At 42.0% G+C, this 25,086-nt stretch overlaps 1 protein-coding gene across 2 annotated transcripts in view; it reads right to left on the bottom strand.

The window, feature by feature from the left end:
* Positions 1 to 25,086, bottom strand: part of SMAP1 (small ArfGAP 1) — a 677,565-nt gene that overhangs the window by 474,182 nt on the left and 178,297 nt on the right. For both annotated transcript variants that reach the window (XM_069235712.1, XM_069235710.1), the window contains exon 2: positions 12,399 to 12,532. In XM_069235712.1, the coding sequence (XP_069091813.1) occupies positions 12,399 to 12,532 (134 nt within the window). The remainder of the gene's footprint in view (positions 1 to 12,398; positions 12,533 to 25,086) is intronic.

Below are 25,086 nucleotides of genomic sequence, written 5' to 3' on the forward strand. Positions count from 1 at the left end.
CTTTTTCGGTGCCGATTGTTGGTCACCGTGAATTTGGGTTGAGCCATGGCCGGTTGGCAGTGGCGTCCCCTGGGCCTTTTTGCCTTTTTTAATTTCTGATCTCGACGTCTTACTCACAGTTTTTGTATTGTCGAGTTCGTCGGAGTCTGAATCCTGGATGGAAAAGGATTCCTCCTGTTCCTCTTCTGTCTCGAACTGTCGATGCTCCTTTGGCGTGGACGCCATCTGCAGTCTTCTCGCTCGACGGTCGCGCAGTGTTTTTCGGGACCGGAACGCCCGACAGGCCTCACAGGATTCTTCGCTGTACTCGGGTGACAGGCACAGGTTACAGACCGAGTGTTGGTCCGTATAAGGATATTTGTTGTGGCATTCAGGGCAGAATCGAAACGGGGTCCGTTCCATCGGCGTTGTTCTCAACGCGGTCGGGCCGACTAGGCCCCGACGGTGTGCCGAAATCTACCCCGAAGGGCACCGAAGCGCTTCGATGTTCAATGCGTTGTCGTATGTGTTTATCTCGAACCGGATCGCAACGATACCGTCGAAAATCTTCCGTTTTCAGCTATCTTTCCGTTCCGAAACTCGGAGCGACAGGAACACGTCCGAACCCAATGGCGGAAAGAAAACAATCGAAGATGGAGTCGACGCCCATGCGCAATGAGCACAGAAGGAGGAGTCACTCGGTCCAATGACTCGAAAACACTTCTTCGAAGAAAAACAACTTGTAACACTCCGACCCAACACCAGATGGCGAGTTATGCAGACCATGTGTATCTACAGCGACAGATGCCATCGAACAAAGACGTTTATGTTAATATTTGCTCTTTTTAGAGGACACCAACTGGAATCCAGCACAGCAGTGTGGCTTGTTGGCACATATACAACTGCAGATTGCATAACCAATTTAACACTGATGGGCTCATAACTGTTGCACGCAGCTAAGGACTCAGACAGAGCTGAAGGAGATAGTCAATGGCACCACATGAACTACAAATACAAGTAATATCCGTTATTGAGCGCGGAAACTGGTGGTGTGTATTGTAGCCACACCACCGACATAGTTTGGCATGTTAGGAAGCCGAGACAGGCATGACAGTTGGGAACACCACTGTGGAAGGGGGCGAAGGGAAAGTAGGGGTAAAATAGTTTGTTTCATATGTTGCACACTCACACACAACATACATTATTGCATTCACAAAAGATGGGGACACCATTTCCGTAAACCAGGACGACAGTCCATACTGATAGGAAGTTAGCACTAATATCTTGGAATATTAGAGGTTTAAATAATTCTCAGAAAGCAAGAAAGGTACCAATGTACCTGGACATGCATAAGGTTATGCTTCAGGAAAATGCATTTTTAAACTTACACCACAGTAGGCTTGGCAACCTTTTCTCATCCTACAGCACATACACTAGGGGTGTATGTATTTTGATAAGCAACTCCCTTGATTTTAGCTTAGTGCAGATGTTAGTAGAGTATGGGATGATCTTGTTAGGGGTAGGAGGACATTAACCTGGTATTAAAACCAGACCTTGTCAGATCTAAAAATAGAGGTACACAGACTTTCCAGGCAAGGGAAACATTGAGTGATCAGGCGGAGATGCTAAAGTTGGTAGATGTGTGGAGGCATTACCATGGACACTAGGGACTATTCATTTTGTCCTACACCACATACCATGTCACAAATAGATTACTGGCTTGTTTCATGAGAGGGGATACCATAGATTGAAGAAAAAAAAAAAACTACTTCTCTTGAACATTGTCTGACCACTCTCCTGTGAAGATTGTATTCTTGATTCCTTGCTCTAAACAGAGTAGCTTTAGCTGGCGATTTTCAACCAAGTCACTTATTGCCCAGTTTTCGGCAATAAAATTCACTCAGCTATCCACTATAATTTTCAACAAAACCCAAGGTCGGTATTTAAGTATGCCACGTTACTGAAGGCTTCCAAAGCTTGCATCAGAGGGGTAGTTCTCTCTTATCATGCTAGTGTTTTAAGAGCCATATGTATCTAACTGGAATACACAGATCAGCGAGATCAGGAAACTGAAAGGATGAGCATCAGAGATTGAACAGATTACTTAATTTCGGGAAATCAATAGGCTCTTGCAGAGGTTTCATTAACAAGCCAATAGCGAGGTGCCATTTTTGGACAAATATGCCCAAGCCAGACATTAAAGAGTGAGAACATCCTGGCAGGACGCTAGCCTTGCTACTTAAATAGAAGAGACACTGAAGCGCTGCATTGAAACTTGAGAGGGAGGATGGTAACAGCTGAACGACTAGCGGGGGGTTGTTGGGGATTTCGTAAAGTACTAAAGGCATTTATATTCATTCCGACTCTCATCGATAGTAGATGAAATTAAAACATACTAGAAGAAATTGCACTTGAATAGCTGGAGGAACATAACAGAATCTTAAAAAAAAAAAAAAAAAAAAGCATTTCCCTAGATGAGATAATGACAGCCATTGGTAGTCTAGCTAGGGCAAAGGCACAGGGCATTAAGGGTCTCATCTTGAAAACTTAAGAGGCCTATAAGAATGCTCAAGGAGCTCATCCACTTGAAGTATAGAAGGAAGCACTACATGATGGAGAATTCCCTCACTCACCGAGAGAACTGTGATCATTCTTCTTTCGAAAACCGGAAAAGATATTACTATATGTGATTGCTATCAGCCAGTATCACTGCTTAATCTAGATAATAAAATATTGGTGAAAATTCTATCTAACAGATTGTCACTATTGTTTGAGGGTATGGTGTCTCCTGTTCAGTCAGTCTTCGTCACACACGGATCAACTGCAATTAATCTATTCACAGTGTTCCGAGTACTCCATCATTTAAATCCGCAACTAAAGGAGGTGATTATCCTTTCAGACACAGAGAAGACTTTTGATTCTCTGGCACAGCCTTACGTAATGACTGCGTTGACCAAATTTGGTGCAGAAGAGCAATTTTGTTTTCTTTTTTTCACACATAATTGCATTACTTTATACCAAGCCAGTTGTCAGGGTCCGCGCAAATGGTTTGACCTCAGACTCATTAATGGTGGGACATGACACCAGACAAGGCTGTCTGTTGTCACCCTTGCTATTTGTATTGGCAATGGATCCCCTTGCCTCACAATTGCAGGTACGACGTGCATAGAGGCATGTACTTTAAGACGTGTGCCTACTGTTCTCCATGTAAACCACATGACAATCTGTCCATAATCTGTCCCCCGTAGTCGGGGTGACAGTCACATTTGGAGGTTAGTCTGGAATCTCTATTAACTGATATAAGACTGAATTGCTTCCACTAACACAAATCACGACAATAAATACATTGGACTAATCATTTTAATGAATTAATGACTCGAATATTAAAGGGATAGTACTGCACTGAGAAGTGGATGAAACACTAAGGTTAAATTATGACCCCGTTATTGAATGATTCACATCAGATCAAAGTCTGGATTACATTGACTCTTCCTTAGAAGCCCAGGTGGTACTTATTAATATGGTGGTTCTTCTTAGATTCTTATATCTTTTTGAGTATACCACATCCGCTCACTAAGTCTTTTTTTTAATCTTAAACTGTTACTGACCAGGCTGGTTTGGGCAGAGAGACTGCCACAAATTCGTTGAGAGATCATGATGCTCCCATTTGATTAGGAGGCAGGGTACTTGGTACAATCTCGATAGGCAAATACCCTACCTTATGCCAGAGAACGACCAAACCGATGGTATACCTCTGAAATCGCTGTTGCAGAGAGAGCTACCACAATGCAGATAGGAAATAGTCACAGTAGCAAGCATGTGTTGGGTTTGGAGGAGTTTTACCCCAAGACCCGGGTTCACTATCTATATTCACTGGCAACCCCCAGAGCGCAAAATCCATCATTTTCACATACTACTGAAAGTGTAGTTTTGCAAAAATTAACTGAAGTTGTTATTACCGAACTGAGGGATCTCTATAAAGAAGAAGAGTCCCTCACTTTAGAACACGTTAAGTGCAGATGTAACTACAAGTATTTAGACAGTGTGACACATTTAGGACCCTGAAATTCCCTCAAGAGCCAACTGAATTTTCACCGCTCAACCAACTGATCAGATCCACACATTTTACATGAACAGTATCCAGGATATACTCCCGGTCCTCTCAATATGATGGAAACAAAGGTACTAGGAGTGGATTGATCTGGGACTCAGACCAGGGGGGAGAACTGACAGAGGCGAAGTGAACATACTGTTACCAGCAAACAATTTACATTAATCACAAGCACAAGTTACTACATTTTAAGATCCTATATAGAACTTTTTTCATATGACGACTCAACTAAGTTGCACTTCTGCCTGAGATGTGGGAAAGAGCATACCCGGTTTCTTCATCTGGCTTGATCCTACCCCACTATACTCAAATAATGAAAGGTGGTTATCAAAACTATTTCTGAAATGACAAACAACAGAGGTACAGTCAGCCCGATGACTGTTCTGCTGAGTTATGGAAAAGACATGCCTTGCAAGACAAGGAGCTTTACGACAATAGCGCTACTGTTAGCTAAGTACCATATGACACTGCATTAGTGTAGGTGCACTATGCCTACGAGGGTGGACTGGGTGAAAGATATGGCCACATAAAATGTTAGAGCAGAAACATGCAGATTGATACAAGAGCAGTCATCTACACCAAAAGATATATTGGGCCTCTGGAGAAATTACTTGAGAAAATGAAAAACAGTCAATAGTTAAGATATAGATCTGAAAACTAATTCAAACAACCTGCAGACATCACAACATAAGCGGGCGCAAGGCACAGATAACTTCATTGTTTTACATCACCATTGACCTCAGAGAGGGATTGAAGGAATGGGACTCTGTATCACTGCGCTGCAAATGGGATGGAATTCTGTATTGTATCAACCTCCTCTTATTGGATTCTAGGTTAGACGACAAGAGACATTTTGAAGAGTATACAAGAGGCAGAAGAAACAATGGGATGAGCAAATACACACCAAATGAGAATTTCATTTCACAGACTTTCGTGAACAGAAAAGACTGTACAAGAGATATGCAAAAAATGTAAACAATAATATACTCAAGTATGTGATTTGCAAGATCACAATCTGAGCTATAAATAATAAAGCAGCGAACGAAAGAAATTAAGGAATTCACTCACAGTAAAGACAAGAAACGTCCAAACTCACCTGAAATTCAGGAAGGAAGTCCTAACTCCCAAAACAAATGATATAGAATCTTACCAATCAATAAACAAAGTCTATTTCCCTCAATGGAAGTATGAACATGCTATGAATCAGGATCACCCCCAAATAAGAACCAGAACCTACGCCAACCAAGGATGGTAGGAAGGACCAACTGTGCTCTCTACTTTATAACACTCAAATTATAAACATAGCTGCACTATCACAGTAGGTGCATTCCACTACTCATCATCAATGCCATAACACTTTCCATATTCATTTAAGCCACTCCTACAATCTATATTCTTTGAACCAAACAATTAAACATTTAGATTACTATAAAGCTCACTGTTGAAAACTTGCCCTTTCTGCAGGATCATTGAGGATTTGTTTTTGCCTTTGTGCAAAACCCTATTTTGCTGGCTATAGAACTCTTTGCACATTACCTCTGCTAACCACTGGTAAAGTGCTTGTGCTCCTCCTTGTATTCCCCTTGACTGATAAATTTAACTTACCTATACGTCTACTGTATAGGTTACCAGGTTGTATTCAGGGCTTGTAAGTTAACTACCATATGTGGACTGCAGAACACAGTGTTTTACCCACTACAGTGACAATGTAAACATGGCTGCAGGTCTGCCACCAGTAGCCTGGCTGTGAAGATTTTACTGCAAATGTGACCTATCCAACTAACCCCTTCGGACCAGCCTAAATCTTCCTTTTAAATATTTATTAGCCACTTCTAAGTAGACTTTATTGCCCATAAGGCAAGGTGCATGACATTTAAAAGTAAGACATGTGAAAATGTAATGTGACAAGCCCCTCAAAGCTATTTTCACTTAAGTAGGACTGGATGTTGCAGAAGTAAGTACTGTGGTGCAATAATAAATACTAATACTATATCTCGGGAATTGGAATAGATAAAAAACTAATTAAACAGCTATTTTCAACAGTTATTACAAAATCAAACTCAATGGTGAAGTCAGTTTTATTCTAGATATTATGGCAAAGTAACTTTGAGAAAGTTACCTTTACCCTCCCAGGGGTCTTTAGATACTAAATCTGCATTCTCTCACCAAGTTCTAACAGCCAGTAATTAGCAACTGAAGAGGTGAGAATGAGGTGTGCATTTGCTCCCACTGGCAAACAAAAGGCTGATCTGAACAGGCAGAGATGACCCATTGGACCTGACAGAATATGCGGGGGTATCCTTTTTGACATTAAAGTGCCACGTCCTCCTTGAATATCATATTGTGCTTGACAGGTCTGCTGGGGTTTTTCATATGACACTTCAGGCACACTCCAAAGAGGCCTCCTCTCTGTCACAGGCAAATGTTCGCTGACACTTGGGTATGACCACTCTTTAGTTGCCCCAGCCAATAAGGCTCCAATCACAGCAGGCCTCTTTTTGACATTACAGTGTGACAGCCTGTTTGAAAGGTCTGCTGGGTTTACAAATATCATTTGGGGTACACTTCAAAAGCCGAAGGAAGGATCTCAAAATTATTCTTATGTATCCCATGTCTGGTTGCTGTTGTGGTTACAAGAACTGCATAAAACTGGATTTTAGTGTTAGATGCAGAAGGACACTAGGATTACCAAAGTGGACTCCCTTCCACTACCCTTTACACCCATTTGGTAAGGCAATCCCCAGAGGACCTTTTTACTCACTAGCTTGTGCCAGGCATAAATGTGCCACGCGCAGGCACCTACTTCAGAATACTTCTGGACTTGTGGAAGATCAGAAGAGGACTATACCAACTGTCTGAGACCTAAGATGAACCCTTACCGACTGGATCTGCTCTCTGTCTTGTACCAAGGCCAAAAAAATGAACTCCAAGGATCATAAATCTGACCTCCTATTAACGTTACAGGAGCAGCTGACGAGTGACAAATGGACCTGGACTGAATTCTTCTGTTGACAACTGTAAGTTGGGACTTAAAGAATTAAAGTTAGAAGATAAAACCTTTGACCAGGGCGTTCCTGGTTAGTGTATCAAATCCACGCTCCATTGTCGTTAGCATCAAATTGCCACAGCTCCTGTTCTACCATGACCAATGAATACAGTGGGCACTCTGTGCTTATTAGCACTATATGGTTCCTCTTGTTGAATTGTTGTCTTTTTTGTGTCATTTTAGTTATTAAATTTTGCTCTATTTTTCTAATTAATTTTCACATTTTCATTGTTTTGCATTTCAGCTTTACTCCTGTTTTAGCACTGCATAAATACTTCACACGTTGCCTTTAAGTTAAGATCATAGCTACTAGGGGGTTGAGTTCAAATTTTTGTGAATTTAGTAGTTCCTCCTGAGAAGGGTTATGATTTTTACTGGTGGTGGACACTTACCTCTCTCTCCCCTTCTGCCCCCCAAAACAACTAATAACACACTTTCTTAGACTCATGCATTCTACCCCTCACAACTCATCTAAGTGCAGCGATCAATGTAAGATAATAGCATCACTCAGGGCATCAAGCAAAACTCTAAAATACTTTCCACATGCCACACTTCAACTCAGCATTCTTCCAATCAAGCACTTTCTACAGTGCAGCATGCTATTGTGCACTACCACATTTCGACAAGGCTACAAAGCAATACACAAATACAAATAGTTCATTGCCTTCATAGCTGTACCACTTCCAGGTTCAACAAGTTTGCCTTCATAGTCAATCAGCACAAAGACAGCTGAAGACTAACATCGGCTTCTACCGCCTTCTGAACATCACGCTGCCACTACCAACACATCTGGTTTAACTAAAACAAGTCCTCAATAAAGTATGGTTAACTTTAATTGCAGTATCAGTTCTCCCCCTCCCTCTTCTGATCTCCTTCTGTATCAAGGCAGTGCTCATGTATTCTTGTCTTTATGCCTGATGCATGTGAGAAAGTTAAGTCTGATGAATTGGGATGCCACATACCCTCTGAGTTTTTACTTGAGACTTCTGCCCTGCTGCTTCAAACATTTGTGTCACCTGTGGGGGTTTTGCTGTGGCATCTCCAGAATTAGGAACCAGAGAGCTAAGCTTTATTTATACATATTCACACACAAAAGTAGTTTGCCACCCATTAGAAAACAACTCACAATTCCTGCTGATGACTGGTTGAGCTTAATTTAAACACCTAGATAACAAATAAATACTACATAAGTCACCTAAAGAGGAAAAGTAGCTTAAGATACACAATACACAGGGAATGGCTGTGCAAGCTCTGGAGAGGGCACATCTTTCAGAACTTCACAAGAGTGCTTTGCCTGCCTCCAGTGTTTGATCTGGTATATTAATCTTAGCCCTGTGAGTATCCAGCAGTGATCGATACGGGAGTGACACTGTGGGCTTGCAGCTCTGAATGAAAAGCTCCGTGATCTGGGGCAAAAACATAGGACTCTTGTTAGCGCAACAGCCTGAGGGTAGCCTTCCCCCAAACCTTTTGTGTTACCTCCCCTTTGGGTTTGCGGTCATTTGTTTTTGTTGGCTTTAGGACTCTAACACTGGTTAGCCTTAGTAAAGTGTACAAACTACTTGTCTGTACTCCCTCGAATGTGGTAAAATTGACTTTCAGCCATTTAGTGTGCCATCCACTTTAGTAGCCCTTTTAAAACATGTCTCAGGCTTGGCAGCGCAGCCTTTAGGCAGTTCTAAACTGCCATTTCGACCTGGCAATATAAACTTTTTGCCACGCCTAAACATTCCTTTTTGATACTAATAAGCAAGCCAGAAGGTACGCCATAAACAGCCCTAAGGGCAGAGTGCAGTGTATTTAATAAGTTGGACAGGTACTTTTACGTTTTACATGTCCTGGTAGTGAAAAAACTCATACATTTCTTTTTCACTACTACAAGACCTGCCTTTCGCATAGGAGAACATTGGGTTACATTATTACATTTATTAAGTGATCACGTTTGTTTGGGAACAGGTAGAAATGTCATGTTTACAATTAAACGAATTGTAATTTAAAACCCTGTGATAAAGTAGGACTTTAAGTAAAAATTCTGAAAATGCCACTTTTAGAAACTGGTATTTTCTTGTCCTAACCATTTGGTGCCTGCAGCCTGGATCCTGTGTCACATGACTAAGTTTAGTTGGCCTTCGGGTATTCCTCCCAGACAGCGACACAAAGAGGAACTAGGTGTTGATAGGACGGGTCATCCTGTCAGGATAGGAGGGGTGGAGCTGTGCATAACCCCCACTTACAAATGCACACACTTCACACTAAACGTTTGTCAAAAAAGACATCTTATGACCAGGGCAAGGAGTAAGGAAATTCCATAACCATCTGTTGGGGGAGGGGGCTTGGCAGGGAGACTCCAGAAGTTTCTTCCACTTCAAAGCTAGTACCAAGTATAGGACCCTCAGAGTCACTCTTTAGTATACCCCTGGATCTGTGGATACTACAGAAGAAGGGCTTCCCTGCTTCCTGAGGCCTGCTCTACTCTCTGAGAAGGAAGGCAGGATCTGCCCCTTCCTGCCAGGCAAAGGGACTCCAAAGGACAGCTGGCTGACCTCCTGTTCTGACCACAGGGACGCAACAAGCTCCAAAGTCCTCCCGGCAACTGCCCAGCTAACCTGCTGCAACTGGACTTGCCTGAGCTCTGCTGGCCTCTGCTAGAGTGAGTCCCTGATCCTCAAGAATTGCCTTCCAAGGTCCTGGGCCCTACGTTGGCATCAGAGTGCACTGTTCTGAAGAAAAAGGAGAAATTATGCAGTTTCGGCCTGCAAACTGGACTATTTGCACTGAGATCTTGCTGCATGTGACTATCGCCAATGCCAAGCTCCACTGGACCAGAGTGTTCACTCTACAATGACTGCCAGTGACAACCAGTAACACAAGATCTATATTTAGTGCTACAGCATCTACAGTCCGTGGTGACCACCAACCCAAAGCTCAAGCAACAACCATCCTTGGCGCCCGACCGGATCTTCACACTACAGCTACAACCATCTGCAAAGCTATGCCTGCCCTTCACAGCCTCCTCCACCGTGAACTAGACTCCGCACGCTAGATTTTGAGAAGGTAACCTTTTCAGCAGGACGAACTTGGACAGTTTTTCCAGCCTGCGCTCCATCGTGGTAGGGCTGAACTTGTGGCTTTCCCCTGGTCTAGCACGACCAGATAACCGTGAGTGGTTTTTAAAACTATGTATCTCTGGTTCTACTGACTGGATTTCTTTTTGCTCTTGTCTTATTTTATTTATAAAAATTTACTCCGTGTTTTTTAAAATTGGTCTGGGATTTTTTTTGTTATGTTTTTACTTTATTACTACTTGTGTGCTGCATAAATACTTTTCACATTGCCTATAAGTTAAGCCTTACTGCTTTTGTGCCAAGCTATCAGAGGGCTAAGCACAGGTTTATTTAGAGGCTTTTGTAGTTCACCCTGACAGGGATTGTGGTTATTGCCTCAGAATGGACTTCACCTTCATCAAACAAAAAACTAATTTCTCACAACCATGGACCCCTGCACCCAGAGAATCCAAAGTTGCCAGCAAATTCTTGATGAACCAGTAAGTGGAAATCAATTCAACAAATGCGTATATGAGAATGTGAGGTCCAAGGTCAATGACAAAGCTCTGCAACTGGGTCAAGTGCTACAGAGTGTTTGAGAACCTGTGGAGACACTTAGAGCTGGAGAGGTGTGAACCCTGGCTAAGGTGAGCCCTAGTGGGTATCTGGCAAATGCTTATGGAGGTGGAGGACAACATGGGAAAAAACGACAAAGAAGGATAGCAGGAGAGAAACCCTGCAGCAATGCAGGCGACAGCCATGGCTGAGCAGCTCTAGACTGATGAACAACCTGGAACAGAGGCAGGAGGACATTTCAGACCTCTTCAAAGAAGAAAGAATAATAATGGAGGCAATGGACAAGATAAGTTGGAGATCAGAGAAGCTTCAACAACTGCTACAGTCCAGCTATCTGAAATTGGCACCATCTTGAAGACCAGTTGGAATTCTTGGAGAAACCTGAGGTGGGCAGATACAATAAAGGTGAAGGGGTGTCCTTGGTAGGTGTTAATTAATATTTGACAGAGAAAAACAATTCAATCATAATAGTCACTGCCTTACGGTATTGTTAAACAAAGGTGCAGTGAAGCTGGTGGTTTAGATGGGGGCAATGGTGGTGACACAGGACTGGGAGCCAAACCTGATGGCTGTTACTTTAAAGTTTAAAGAAGCAATGCATCAACATGATAACTGCATCCTCATATTCCAAGTCTGTATTTCTCTGTCAACAGCATTAAGGCTAAATATGCATGACCTCAGAAAGGAAGCCTCAGCCTTGATTTTGTTCCCTGCTAAACTTCAAATAATAAGAGATAATAAGGCCTTTGTGTTTTTCTAAATGGTGGCGGCAGAGAACTATTTTAACTATTTGGTCACAGGTGAACAAGGCATCTGAATGTCAGAGGGTCCAACAAGGTGACTACTTCCATCATGTGGAAGTTACACCAATACTGTGATGCGATAAGGGGTGAACCCTGGAGATCACGTCTATATCTGGGCAGATTTTTGTAAGCATTTCTTGAGAGCCGTCCCCGACTGAAACTTGCTAGGCCTCTTCCTGTTTGGGAAGCTCTTCCTGTTGCCTTTCTCCCTATAACTTAATGACAATTGGCAACCCTACTATTAAAGTATTGACTGCCATCACCTGTGAGGAAGTACAGGGTGGACACTTTACATCGAGATAATACAGATTAGAGAAGCCTGGCTTGGGGAACTAATCTGGGTCTCATGTCTTTCAGCTGATCTCTCTTCTCCTGGGGTTTTTCACCCTTTTTACCCTTGGGTTGTTCCAACCACCACCTCCAATCCCTCAATTTCTTTTACAATATTCCCCTCATACATCACAGGTCAGAGAGTAATTCTAAGTTGGAGGCTTATGGCATGTTTTCTCCTTTAGTTTTCCAATGGGGTGTCAGACATCTGTCACCATTCTATTCTTTTTTATTTTTGTAAACAATATTTAGGACACAATATTTATGGCAGACAATGTTTCTATATATTCTGATATACAACCGCTGATATATTACAGTTGCCAAGGCATAATAAAACTAGGTTACAAAAATACAACCAGAACTCTATAGTAACAGCTGAAAAAATACAGATTTGTCTGTAGGAAACTTCATCAACAGGGAACATGTTTTTGTGTTTCTGATTGTGGAACCATACTCTAACAGCTTTGTTGCAATCAACAAGGTTCTATTGTCTCACAAAGCCAAAGTACCTGGATTTGTTCTGGTGTCCATTGGTCCAAGTTCACTGATTTGACTTTTGATATGTGAACACCAAGATTCCGATGAATTCCAGCACATCTGATGCAGATGAAAACGCCAATGTTCCATGAAGCCCATCTTGGACCTAAGTCACAAAAGATCAACAATTTAGAAACTAATTTTGCAGAAGTTTGAAGAAAACAAAACACTTTTGGTCTCAACCACAAATGCTGCTGGGTCAGATGTGATAATTATTGTGCCAGATAAAAACTGTCTCATACTCTTGAGTTTTACCCCAAAAATGGATCATAAAAAGCATATTTTGGTGCTTACCCCACAAAAATGTACATCTTGCTGTTTAGCAGGAATTTTTCACCAATTAATACTGCCAGGTTTGATCTCTCAAAATGTTGTCTGAGGGAAATTGTGAAACACTGAAAACATCTATTCTAGGCTTCTATAAAGTTTTACCTTATGTTTATGGAGAGGCTACACGTGTTTTTAGTACACTAATGAATACCAGCACTTCCTGGCCCTAAGTTCCTGACAGCGGGTGAAGTATCCTTATAAATCTCCACCCACACGGAAAGTAATCTAAGTTAAACACTATTTGTTATGTTTGGCATTAATATGACATTCCTTATGCCACGGAGTCCACAAAACACCTGATCTGACAAATATAGATTGACCATTAGACAAGCATGCAGACTTGTAGCATAGTAGTTCTTCACAGGGCACACTAAATTTCCTGTTTGAAAAAGGGATCTTGCTAGAATAATTATTCATGTAGAAAGTTTAAGTGCTAATGACATATGGAGTCCTGGCAGATTCTTTTTGCAACAGTGGTTGCAAATATGGTTATGTAAATAAGCGTGTCTCTTCATAGATTTCTGGTACACTTAAGCTTTTAACCGTCCATTCTTTTTTTTTTAATATAGTATTGTATAGAAAGCTAATTTCAATGTTAAACTGTATTTTATGTTGGGAGCAACACATACCCAACTACATCTCGGTATCTCAAGAGAGGGCTGAAGTAGTGTTTATGCCAGAGTACACACTCCCTCTTGTTGCTCTAAATGACTCATAAGGGTTAGGAGCAACTGCAACAACTGTAGTCCTTTGGTAGGTCTGTCCAGCAGCAAAAGGGATAAAGCTGCAATAGTAACAGCAGCACCTGGCCTATTACTTTTTGTAATTGTTATTTTTGATATCAGGGTTTCTACAGTGATACCGAAAGACTACAGGCATGATTTATATTTTGGTGGACAGAGTAATCTCCAATGGCCTGGAGGACTAAACGTCTGCCTGGCAAAGACTACTTTGCCTGTCAAATTTAGAAATGACCACCATGCTGGATTAAGCAGTTTTCACTGTCCCTTACCAACAGGGTGATTTGGTGGCAAAAAGAAACCTCTAATTCTGCCCATCTAAATTTGATAGACAGAATCAGAGGTCTGTGTCTCACAGCCCTTACTCCAAAAGGCCATCTCAGGGGTTTAATTATGGAAGAGATGGGGTAGTCTCCACTGTGATTAAACCTAAGGTGCTCCTGCTAAAACTTTGGTGGGGGGAGCACACTCTTGCTGAATGTATGCTCCATTACTGGTCTAACAACCGAGTAGTCATATCGCCAAACAAATAAATTGGGACCTAAGTTTGCAACATCAGACAACGCATTATCACCCATTATCATATGAACCAAAATGTTTGATACTTTATCAATTGCAGGGACAATATTTGATTGGAAAGATCAACTGAGGGTGAAGATTGTTTTCCTGACGCCTAAAACAGGATGTCTTGGGTCACAAGGATGATTCTGTGGGATTATCTTTTAAGATCTCAAATCTCTAGTGATTTAGACCTTAGGAGCCAAGACAAAAATAGCCAGACGTCACATGTTTTCAACATAAGTAATTCTGCTTGAAAGCAGGAGTAGTAAATGATCCTTTCAATGATGCCTATCGAGGCTTAATGAACAGTATCACATAAGATTTGTGCAATGCTATTAGAAACACCAATGCACAAATGGTATTGCCAGAAACTGCTTTCCACAATTCTAGGCTATTTTCTATGCTGCACAGCTTGAAGACATGGGAGAAACCAACCTACTAAATAAAGAAAGAGACCAGTAATAGGCTTAAAATGTGTCTAAAAGCTGTTATTTAGGTGCAAAATTAATAAGTTACTGCACTAACATGGTAAAAGCTACAAAGGTACAACTAACAAACAGCTGCATTATGAGCCATTTGTACATGTACATTACATTAGTTCTGAGCCCCTGTTTGGAAGCATGCTTCAAGTTGGGGTGAAAAAAACGGCTAGGATACAGTTACAGTTGTTCAGGTGTATCTTTGATAGAGTGGACAGATGAAGCCGGGGGATACTAATGGGAAGCACCTTTGGGATGGGACGAGATGTGATGGGAGAAACTCTACATGGGACTGTCAATGAAATTTAAAGGAATATATTTATGAGTGGTTGTAGAGTTTAGGCTGCTACAATATGAAGATTTTCAGGTTTGTCCTAAATTCCAGTAGGCTCAAAGACAGGCAAATATTTGCAAAGTATCCCAGAGGTGCAACTACTGAAACTTTTTTTAATGGGTTTCGGGATTACATGGGTGTATTCTAAGAGAACCCTCAAAGAGGTTACAGATTTTATAAATTGGGACTTTGACTTGTATTTCTGTTATGGCCAAGCAGAAAAGGTAAGACATCAACCATAAAATGAAAGTGATTTTAAACGTATTTTTGAAATAAAGTAGCTAAAATGTCATTCCTTCTGAAGGGATATTCAATAAATTTTTATATATTTTCATAGGGTGCCAAACATGACAGAACCTCCCCAGAGGTGCTGTGGAATGGGAATACATGGTGATACAACACTGTATTTTAAGTCTAATTTACTTTATTTTAAATGGCTGCAAGCCGGTCAAAAAATCTGAGTATACAATCTGACAAGACCTGCTATAATTTTGCAAGATGTATACTTTACTCTACTGCCACCGATATTACATTTTCACATTATTTCCCTTTCATGTAGATTGTCAGCCATATATCAGGTCTGGAAATCTAGGTGTAAGGGGACAAGTTAATAAAATACGATAAATGCAGCCTGTAAACACATTCTCCCATAGCTACCCTCATCAACTAACTCGGTCTAATACTTGTCTTCTTCACTGTCCAGAAATAGCATCATTGGCTTGTGAGATGACCATCCTCATCATATTATGGAGCACCGGGCTCTGCACTACCACAGGCCACGTAAGAGGCATGCAGAGCTATAAGCCATGCAGCTGACTTCTAGTAAACAGACTATGCACAGTCTATAGCACTGCATGAGTGAGGGCAGGGTGTGACCAGCTTGTCAAAGCAGCGTGGTCAGCAGGGACGTAGAGCACTTTGTTAGAGAGTTCAGTGCTCAGCCCTTGACAAATATAGTCTGTATTTTACCTAATGGTGCCAATCCAAGAAAATGGCTATGCGTGGTAGTACCTCCAACAAGTTTGCATAAGTTAGCCCACACAGTTCTAGTGCCTTTGAGAGACACCATGGAGGTTGCTGAGTGGCACTGCCACCAAGCCCTTACAAACTTCATGACTGGCACTACACTGGAGCAGGACATTGTGCTTTTTGAGAGGGATTTTCATAAAAATACTTCTGTATCGTTGCTTCATTTGTTTTTACTTTACTGAAAAACGGTTTAGAGAATACCTTATTGGTATCAGAAGCAGAGTGCCCCCTTGTGAGGAAAAGATCTATACCAGCCATACTCTACACGGACGATGTTGTCCTTCCTCCCGACTCCAACAGCTATACAAATCCTTTTTGACTTGTTCATTTCCTTGATGGTAGGCTTAGACCTATTCCAGAACTTGAATACATAATTTATTATGATCACTGGCCCCACATCTACCAAAACTAAGAACTTTCGAGTATGGGGGGCATGATCTACAGAAGGTTCCATTTTCTCATGCTTGGGTATTTTGTTTGACTCCCAGTTCAACTGGAGCAAAAAATAAACCAATGAGGTCTATTTCTTCAGACACTGGATTTGCATCCAGGTTGGGCAAGAAACCTCTTAAAACTCTTCTAAAGGTTTATCAGGTAAAGTGTATCCCAAAAGTGGCCTATGGCAGTGACATTTGGAGGTAGAGGGATCATTCCTAACTCTAGGTCTCTGAAAACATATTTTTCAGACATCTGTTGTGCATGCTTTAAGGGGTTCCATCTTATACTGTGCACAAGGAATTAGGAGCTATATCTCTGATATCTTGGTACTCCGCCCTCTTCTCCGTTGAGTTTGGACAAGGGAAGAAATAATGCGAAACAGGTATATCTTGCTTGACTGTCTCTCCCTGGACAATGTCAAAAGCACTCCATGGTTACATTATATTGAGTAATCAAGGGTGTCTTTGCATGGTTTAAACAAAACTTTATGTCAAGACCAAAAAGTTGACAGGTAAAGTTTAGGTCTTGCAAAATCTTCAGTTCAGAGATACATACTTTTTAAATCCGTTCCTTATGTGGAGTCTTAGCTCACTGTTGCTACAGCCAACAATCATTGTTTCCTCCTTACAAGATTTACGACGAATTTACTTAATCTGCCGCTAGGCATTCCTAAACCCACAGGATGGGTTTAGGAACTTAGATCCCTGCCGCTGCAATCTAGTATCCTCACAAGATACCTTGCATTTTGTGGTGTTTTGTAAATTCTACGAGACATCAAGGAGAGATTTCATTATACTTGTATTAAGGCATTGCAGGTTTTATCAAGTACGTCTAGCTCAGATGTATCTTCAGTCATTGATCGGCCAAGTTATTTTTTTTTCGTTCACTGGTTACAAGGCGTGCTATGGAGGGTGATTTTAGCTGCACTTTAATAATTATGTACTAATAGATTTATCCTTTTTTTATTCTATTGTATGATCAATTGTTGGGTTCATATTATTGGCACTGTATTTTTAGGAGAGCTTAGGATATCTATTGGGAGTAGGAGGGATTATGTAATGTATAGATTTGACTTTACAATGGTGGATGAGAATTATTACAATTGTAAGTATTTTGTATGGGTAACTTGTCTTAACCGAATGCAGAAAGCATGATGATAATAGACTATAAAGGAGTGACCATAAAACACGTCTCTGGAAAAATTATTCAAATTTCAACTATTATGGCTAATGTTTTGCAAAGGTAATCATCTGGCTATATGATGATGAAAAGTTCAGAGAGACAACATCATATTTGTTTCAGCTAAAGGAGTTAAGGACCTGAATCCTGATAGGAAATCGTCCGGGTGAAGGGAAGAAACTTGTGCAGTGTATCTTAGACTGCTGCCTTCCACGGCACCTTTCACCATTGAACAGCTTCTTCTGGGACTTTTCATGGAAAAGACATTGGGAGGCAGAAATAAATGCATGCAGATTGCATAGGAGCGCTCTGTTTTTCTCAAATCGGTTTACTGATTTTCTTTCATAGTTAGATAACGCATCTTTCAACATTACAACAGGTCCACGGTACAATTGTAAGCAGTTTACATAGTCTGTCATTTAAGTAATGATGTCAGTTGGACCAAATAGTACTCGTCACAACAGGTAGGCTTGGTCTCAGGAAAGATGGCGCACAGATTGTCACACATTTATGCAACTTAACTGAACCTTTAACAGACTGCCAAACATATTTTTTTGTGATTCCTTACAATTTATGAGATCAAATCTAGTATCCATGAGAGGTTTCACTGTGCCCTACTGAAAAAGGAGAGAGGATGCACAAAACACTCTATGCATATCGCATTTTCAGTTGAGCTCCATCTTGTTCAGCCAGAGTAGTAGCATTAAAATTCAAAAGGATTTATTCCCATAAACAGGCTAATGGCTTACTATGGATGTGTCTTTTTGTGTTTTGCATGCAATGTGAGGCTCTCAGAATTGGAAGACCCACTGACATCCTGGAACCATTTAACAACTGTCAGAAGGGATGCTACTCTCCAGTGCAGGGTTCTGCAAAGTCGGTCCTGGAGAGCCGGGTCCCTGCCAGATTTTTAGCATAACATTTAGAAAAATGTAGATTTCTGAAACATCTTTTTTCTAAATGTGGATATGCTAAAAACCTGGCATGGACCTGGCTCGCCAGGACCGACTTTGAAGAACCCTGCTCCAGTGCATAGCGGGCACATTTTCGCCATTACGAGCAGCAGGTCTATGAATCTGATTTTTTACTTTTCAATCTCAAATATAAACCCAGAATGCCTGCCTCTGTGTATGTAGTCCTTCCTACCCCAAGGGAGTCCTGAGTTTCTCAGTCACTTCTTCCCAGAATATCTGCATCAAATATCAGTTCCAGACCATATGGTAAACATCGGTGCTAGTATGTCAGGTAATATAGTCCCATCCCTTGAATAAGATGGAGTCTTTTGAGGATCATATAAGTCATGTACATAGTTGAACAGAATTTATGTAAGCCTGACATTTCTAGAGACCCTATGTGTGAGTGTAATCATCTTGCTATCGTCCCCCTTTACATTTGTGAGAGGCCAGGTTTAGTCATAACAAATAAGTACCAATACAAGAAAGTAATTAGCTTACAAATGTTGCCCACTGTAAATAACAACTGCAACATGTTGTGGGAATCTGGTAACACAGTTTTGGAAACCCATATACCCCTAATGTTGTATAGGACAGGATAGCTGCATACATCAGGAACCGAGAGGGGGTGGAAAATCAAACATCTCTGGCAGTCTATCAACAAAGGTTACAGTAGGCATACACAGTATCACTGCAAAGATAACTTTTCCTCAATTTCCACCTAAAATTCCACTTCTGGTTGAAATGCAACCTCTTCTTTGGCGGTTCTGTGTCAAAGCATCAAACTGGAGGGAGAGCAAGACAAAGCAATGTACTCGAGGATAGACCCATATTGCTCAGCTTCTGTACTGTGTGGCTTAGCTAAAAAATACTTTTTAAAAAAACAAACTTGCACCGAATGTGTGGCAAAAATAGAAAGAAAAAAAGAAAAAAGAAAAAAAAAAGTGTGGGCTCCCGCAATTGTTTTAATGAAGCACCAGGTAAGCCAGGTCCCGGGGGCATGTTAAAATAAAGGTGTGGGTCGCAAGGGCACCCCCTCCTAGGGCATTTTTATGGCCTGGGGACCACCACCTCTCTGGGGGTTATTATTGTTATACTATATGAGGGCCAGTGCCCTGGAGACCGCCACCTTCCTGGGGCTAAATATATTGTGAATGCGGGGGAGGTTGTGAGGCAAGCCCCCCCCCATCCCTCCTCCCTGTCGCAGCCCCAGGAGACGCCACCTCCCCAGACCTAAAGACATTGTGTATGTGGGGTGACCACTCAGCCCCAGGGACAGCCACCTCACTGGGGCTAAAGACACTATGGCCCTGATTCTGACCTTGGCGGACGGCGGAGGCCGTCCGCCAAGGTACCGCCGCCAAATGACCGCACCGCGGTCATAAGACCGCGGCGGCCATTCGACCGCGGCGGCCATTCAGACATTTCCTCTGGGCCGGCGGGCACTCTCCAAAAGAGCGCCCGCCGGCCCAGAGGAAATGCCCCTGCAACGAGGACGCCGGCTCAGAATTGAGCCGGCGTAGTTGCAGGGGTGCGACGGGTGCAGTTGCACCCGTCGCGTATTTCAGTGTCTGCAAGGCAGACACTGAAATACTTTGCGGGGCCCACTTACGGGGGCCCCTGCAGTGCCCATGCCATTGACATGGGCACTGCAGGGGCCCCCAGGGGCCCCGCGGCACCCCCTACCGCCATCCTGTTCATGGCGGGTTTCCCGCCATGAACAGGATGGCGGTAGGGGGTGTCTGAATCCCCATGGCGGTGGAGCGCGCTCCGCCGCCATGGAGGATTCCCCCGAGCAGCGGAAAGTCGGCGGGAGACCGCCGACTTTCCGCTTCTGACCGCGGCTGAACCGCCGCGGTCAGAATACTCGTGGGAGCACCGCCAGCCTGTTGGCGGTGCTCCCGTGGTCGGTGGCCCTGGCGGCCACCGGCCGCCAGGGTCAGAATGACCCCCTATATGCCAGCCCCCCTCCCCAATGACCCCCCCTCTCCCACAGCCCTGGGGACTGCCACCACCCCGGGTCCAAACCAATCTAGTGTCTACTAAGAACAGCGTACTCTCTATTCAACACTTGGCACAAAAAGACACTATTAGTTTAAAATAAACAATGTCTGAAGGCACCAAAGGTTTAGCTGACACATTTTCTCCTCCTCGTAAAGATTCAAAAATGCTTCCCAGTGGTAGATGGACCCAGTGAGGAGAGGTTAACCGTACACAATCAATCCAATCTCAAACACAACATCAACAAATTTAAACACCATGACCAGTTCGACCACACAATACTCCAATCTGAGAAAAGTTTCAAAGCTTTATTTTATAACCAGAAAGCCTAAGTCACGTAAATTGTGCGCAGAATCAAATTGAAGAGAAAAAGAAAAAGCACAGGCTGGCCAATTCTACAAAACAGATTTAGGGTTATATTATGAGTTTGGCAGGCGGCAGGGGCCGCCTGCCAAACTCTGTGGGTCAGAAGACCGCCACTCAGGTCTTCTGCCCGCCCGCCCTAGTGTGAGTTTCCTACTGGGTCAGCAGGTGGAAACAGCCTTTCCGCCCGCTGGTCCAACTGGAAACTCACCACAACATTGAAGCCGGCTCGTAATCGAGGCGGTGGCAATGTTGCAGTGCATTGTGTGCGACTGCATCTGTTGCGCTTTCACTGTAAATCAGGCATTGAAAAGCACGACAGGGCTGTCCATGGGGGCCCCTGCACTGCCCCTGCCAAGTGCATGAGCAGTGTAGGGGCCTCTACGGGGGCGGGCACCCCGTGTCTGCCAGCCTTTGCATGGTAGTGGAACTTCCATGCAAAAGCTGGCAGACATCGGAGTCGTAATCCCAAGGGCAGCGCTGCTTGCAGCTCTGCCCTGGCGGATTAAGACCGCCGGCACCGCCAGGCCGTAGGCCAGCCTACAAGTGGGAGTTACAGCAGTCCGACTGTGGCGCTTCTGCCACGGTCCTAATGTGGAGGTCCGACCGCCACCGCTAGTGTGGTGCTCTTAAGACCACCACACTCGTAATGAGGGCCTGAATCTACTCAATATCATCACCATTAAACATTCAAGAAGAATAATATATACTGATAAACACACAATTTGCATCACTGAACCAGTCTTTAAATCAGACTGTGAATACATTGAAATCTGATTAGATTAAAGAGTTAGAAATCAGGATCTGGACATAGGCTATCCTTACTACTAACCAATTAAGACAAGCATGTGTGGGAACAAGCTAACACATGCGGACAAAAGATAAGAAGAAAGGACAAAAATAATTTGGCAAAATCATCAATCTGGGGCTATGTTAAACTAGCTAAAAAATAAAATAGGGAGGTGTCAGCATGCTAACTCTTATTTGAGAAACAGGTTAAGGGGTCATGTAACATTGCAACTAAATATACCTCTCATGGGATCAGCATTCAATTCAGGTTTGTCAGCAAAGCAAGTAGATCATCAGCAAAGTCAATCAGGCATCATCAGGGAAAAGGTGCAGAACACAGGCTGCACATGAAACAGCAAGAGGGCAACTGCGTGGGGCAAAAACTAGGAGGGGACTCTACGGAACAACTGAACATCTGAACAACTTGGGAATAACTAAGCAACTCAACTGAAACTTATGAAGTCCAACCCCCTAAATGAAAAACCTAAAACATCTTGGTCAATCAGATAAGTCCATAATAAAAAAGGAGGCAATGTCCAATGTGATCCCATGTCACTTTGCAACATGGAACAGATTTTACAACCTTAGGAGGAAGTCACTTCTTCTTCTGTGCGACAATGGCAATAACTGACAATTTTGTACATCACTTGATGCATTCCAACTGTTACCTACGGCACACGTTGAGTCCAACAGTTCTCATGAGAAGTGTTCAGTTAAATAATGGTAACTGTCTTAGCTCCTAAATTCCAGGTCTTGCTGTATCACACTCAAGGGCTCTGCAAGGAATACTTACATTTAGAACAATAGGACTCTTTACTATTCATGAGAAACAACCTAATGAAAAAATTAACGGTCGAGAAAAATAAATCATTCATCACATTTTGTATATGCCTGCAAACATGAGGTCTTCAAGCCTAGTTATGCTAACACAAGAAACAGAAATGCATTGATATTGCAGCTAATTAAACATGCATAATATTCAAACTTATATATTCTGTATTAATAATATATCATCGAAATATGCAAAAACGTTTCATTAATAATTGAAATCTTTGTTCAAACATCACATTAAGTATGAGAGAGAAGTGCTTTTTTCTATGCGCACATGTATCGATATACTCAAAAATCACATTGATCATAGTGAATCAAGTTTCTTTCACTAGTAATCATTACTCAATATATATATGTATACACACATACACACAATATGGTTTCAACGATGAATCAATCTTGTTAGCACAGTGTTAGTTCTGGTAGGCAAAATGTCCATCAGATTAATAAAACATGAACATTTTTAAAATGTGTGTTAATGCAGCTTTTTCTATACATCAGGCTTTTAAACATGAATACAAAATTACCAAATGCGGACTTCTGGGTCACTAAAGCATTATCAAATTTTCCCCGTCCAACAGTTGATACCACCTGCAGTCGTCATACTGTGAAAACTTTACAGATAAAACATCTTCTGAAGCAAAACAAGCACATGTACATAGCTTAATACCTGGTGGACATAGTCTTCTATGTTATGTAACAATGCTGAGATGATTCTGTCTAATAACTCAGGGCTGCTTACAATACTTAGTATTCTGGATGTAGAATCCTTGCCTTGTTGCAGACTTTTTCTACAGAGCCTCAAAATATCTGTTGAATATGCTGAAGACGAATCGTCAGTTGTCACCTGCACACTGGGATTCTCTTCAGTGTAAATATTTATAACATGTTCAACACATGTAAACAGGTATGATGTACTAGGAGTACATGTGGTTTGCCAACACTTACACCCATTAGTTAGACACAGGCTGTACAAAATTAGAAAGCAACTACTACGGTATTTACGCTCCTCTATGTAAACTAGAAATCAACCTAACACACTCATTGAATAATGTGATCAGTGATGTAATCAATGTCATTTGAGATGTCATCAGTGATGTGACAAATGTCAGAAAATGTGGCAAGTGATGCAATATGTGCGGTCATAACCCATGCATTTCTGGGATGCAAGTTATAGTTCGCTCTGCTAACTATAACTGGTGAATTTCTATTTTTTTTTTTTTTTAGTTAACAATGTTAATGTCGTCACTGACAAATTCACCTAACTATAAAGTTTTGTTAACCTTTACTTTTTCAGTGAATTTCTAGGGTGTTAATGTAAAGCAATATTTTATTACTACATGCAAAGCCAAACCCCTTTGAGTCATAGGGCCTTATTTTTTTTTCAAAGGGGTGGAGGCCAGAGGGCCCCCTTTCCACAGCCTAATCAAGCACATTAGGCCCGGGTGACCCCTGGGCCTTATGTTCTTTTGTTTTAAGGGGAGGAAGACCAAGCCACTCCCTCCTGAGCCTTATTAGGCCCTGAGGACCCCATCCCTCAGAGCTGTTTTCTTTACTATAGGAGGGGGGAAGGAGGGGGGGGGGGGGGGGGGGGGTCGCGTGGCTCCATGTGGTATCTGCTTGTAATGCTTAGTCAAAAGCATTGCCATCTGCTCAAAATGTTATGTGGTGGCAATGGAATTTATTCACCATGACGCTCCATGGAACCTGTGTGGAATCCATGATTCATGGAGCTCATAGTCAACATTAGACTGTGGAGACTGAGAATTCAAATGAGAGGAGAGGGTTGGGGCAAAAGCAAGTGTGGTGGCTGAGATGTTACACAGTTTCTTAAATAAACCAAGTTGGATTCATCTACAATAGCTCAAACAACTGCAAGCGCACCAGGTCCTTAGTAAGTAAACTTACAAGGGGACGCGTATAGGTCAATGAACCTTTTGAATTGCATGGAGTATCCTAGCAATGCAGTGACCACTGAATCAATAGCTAACATCAATAATCAAGAAACATTCTATGGAAAACAGCTTAAAACCATCTACTCATGAATAACCACAACTCAGTAATGAGTTAAACAGTTTTATTTCCCTATTGATTACAATTCTAAATCATCCATTAATTCAAGCTTTATTCAATCCACTCAATTTATTAATTCATTTATAGAAAACATCATCACTTGAAGGAAACATATACGACAATGCAATTCCATAAACTAAGAATACCAGCATTAATATCGAAGTTCAGCAAATATGTTCGTCAGTCATTTGTCACTGTCAAGGTCACCCTTAACAGCCTACCTAACCAAGATTAGCATCAGCATGTGGGTCTTCATGCGAAAAAACCTTTTAGATAAAACATTAATTTTTGAAAAATCTATCTAAGGAGAATTTCTATAACTATGACGATTTACCCATACAAAAACAGAAATTCAGCAGTTCTAGCTATCTGTCAGGTTGTGGTAAGGCAAATAAGGCCTAAGGATCCACGTCCCTAGATATCTATATTTTTTAACCTTAACTCAAAAACTACTGAATGGGTTTACACCAAATTATAAAAAGCACGCTTTCAGGACCAAGATCTAGCCTCTTGCCAAACATGATGTAAATCCATTCAGCAATTTGGGATGTAGTCATGTT

The sequence above is a fragment of the Pleurodeles waltl genome, chromosome 5 (assembly GCF_031143425.1).
Source record: "Pleurodeles waltl isolate 20211129_DDA chromosome 5, aPleWal1.hap1.20221129, whole genome shotgun sequence".
Taxonomy (NCBI): domain Eukaryota; kingdom Metazoa; phylum Chordata; class Amphibia; order Caudata; family Salamandridae; genus Pleurodeles; species Pleurodeles waltl.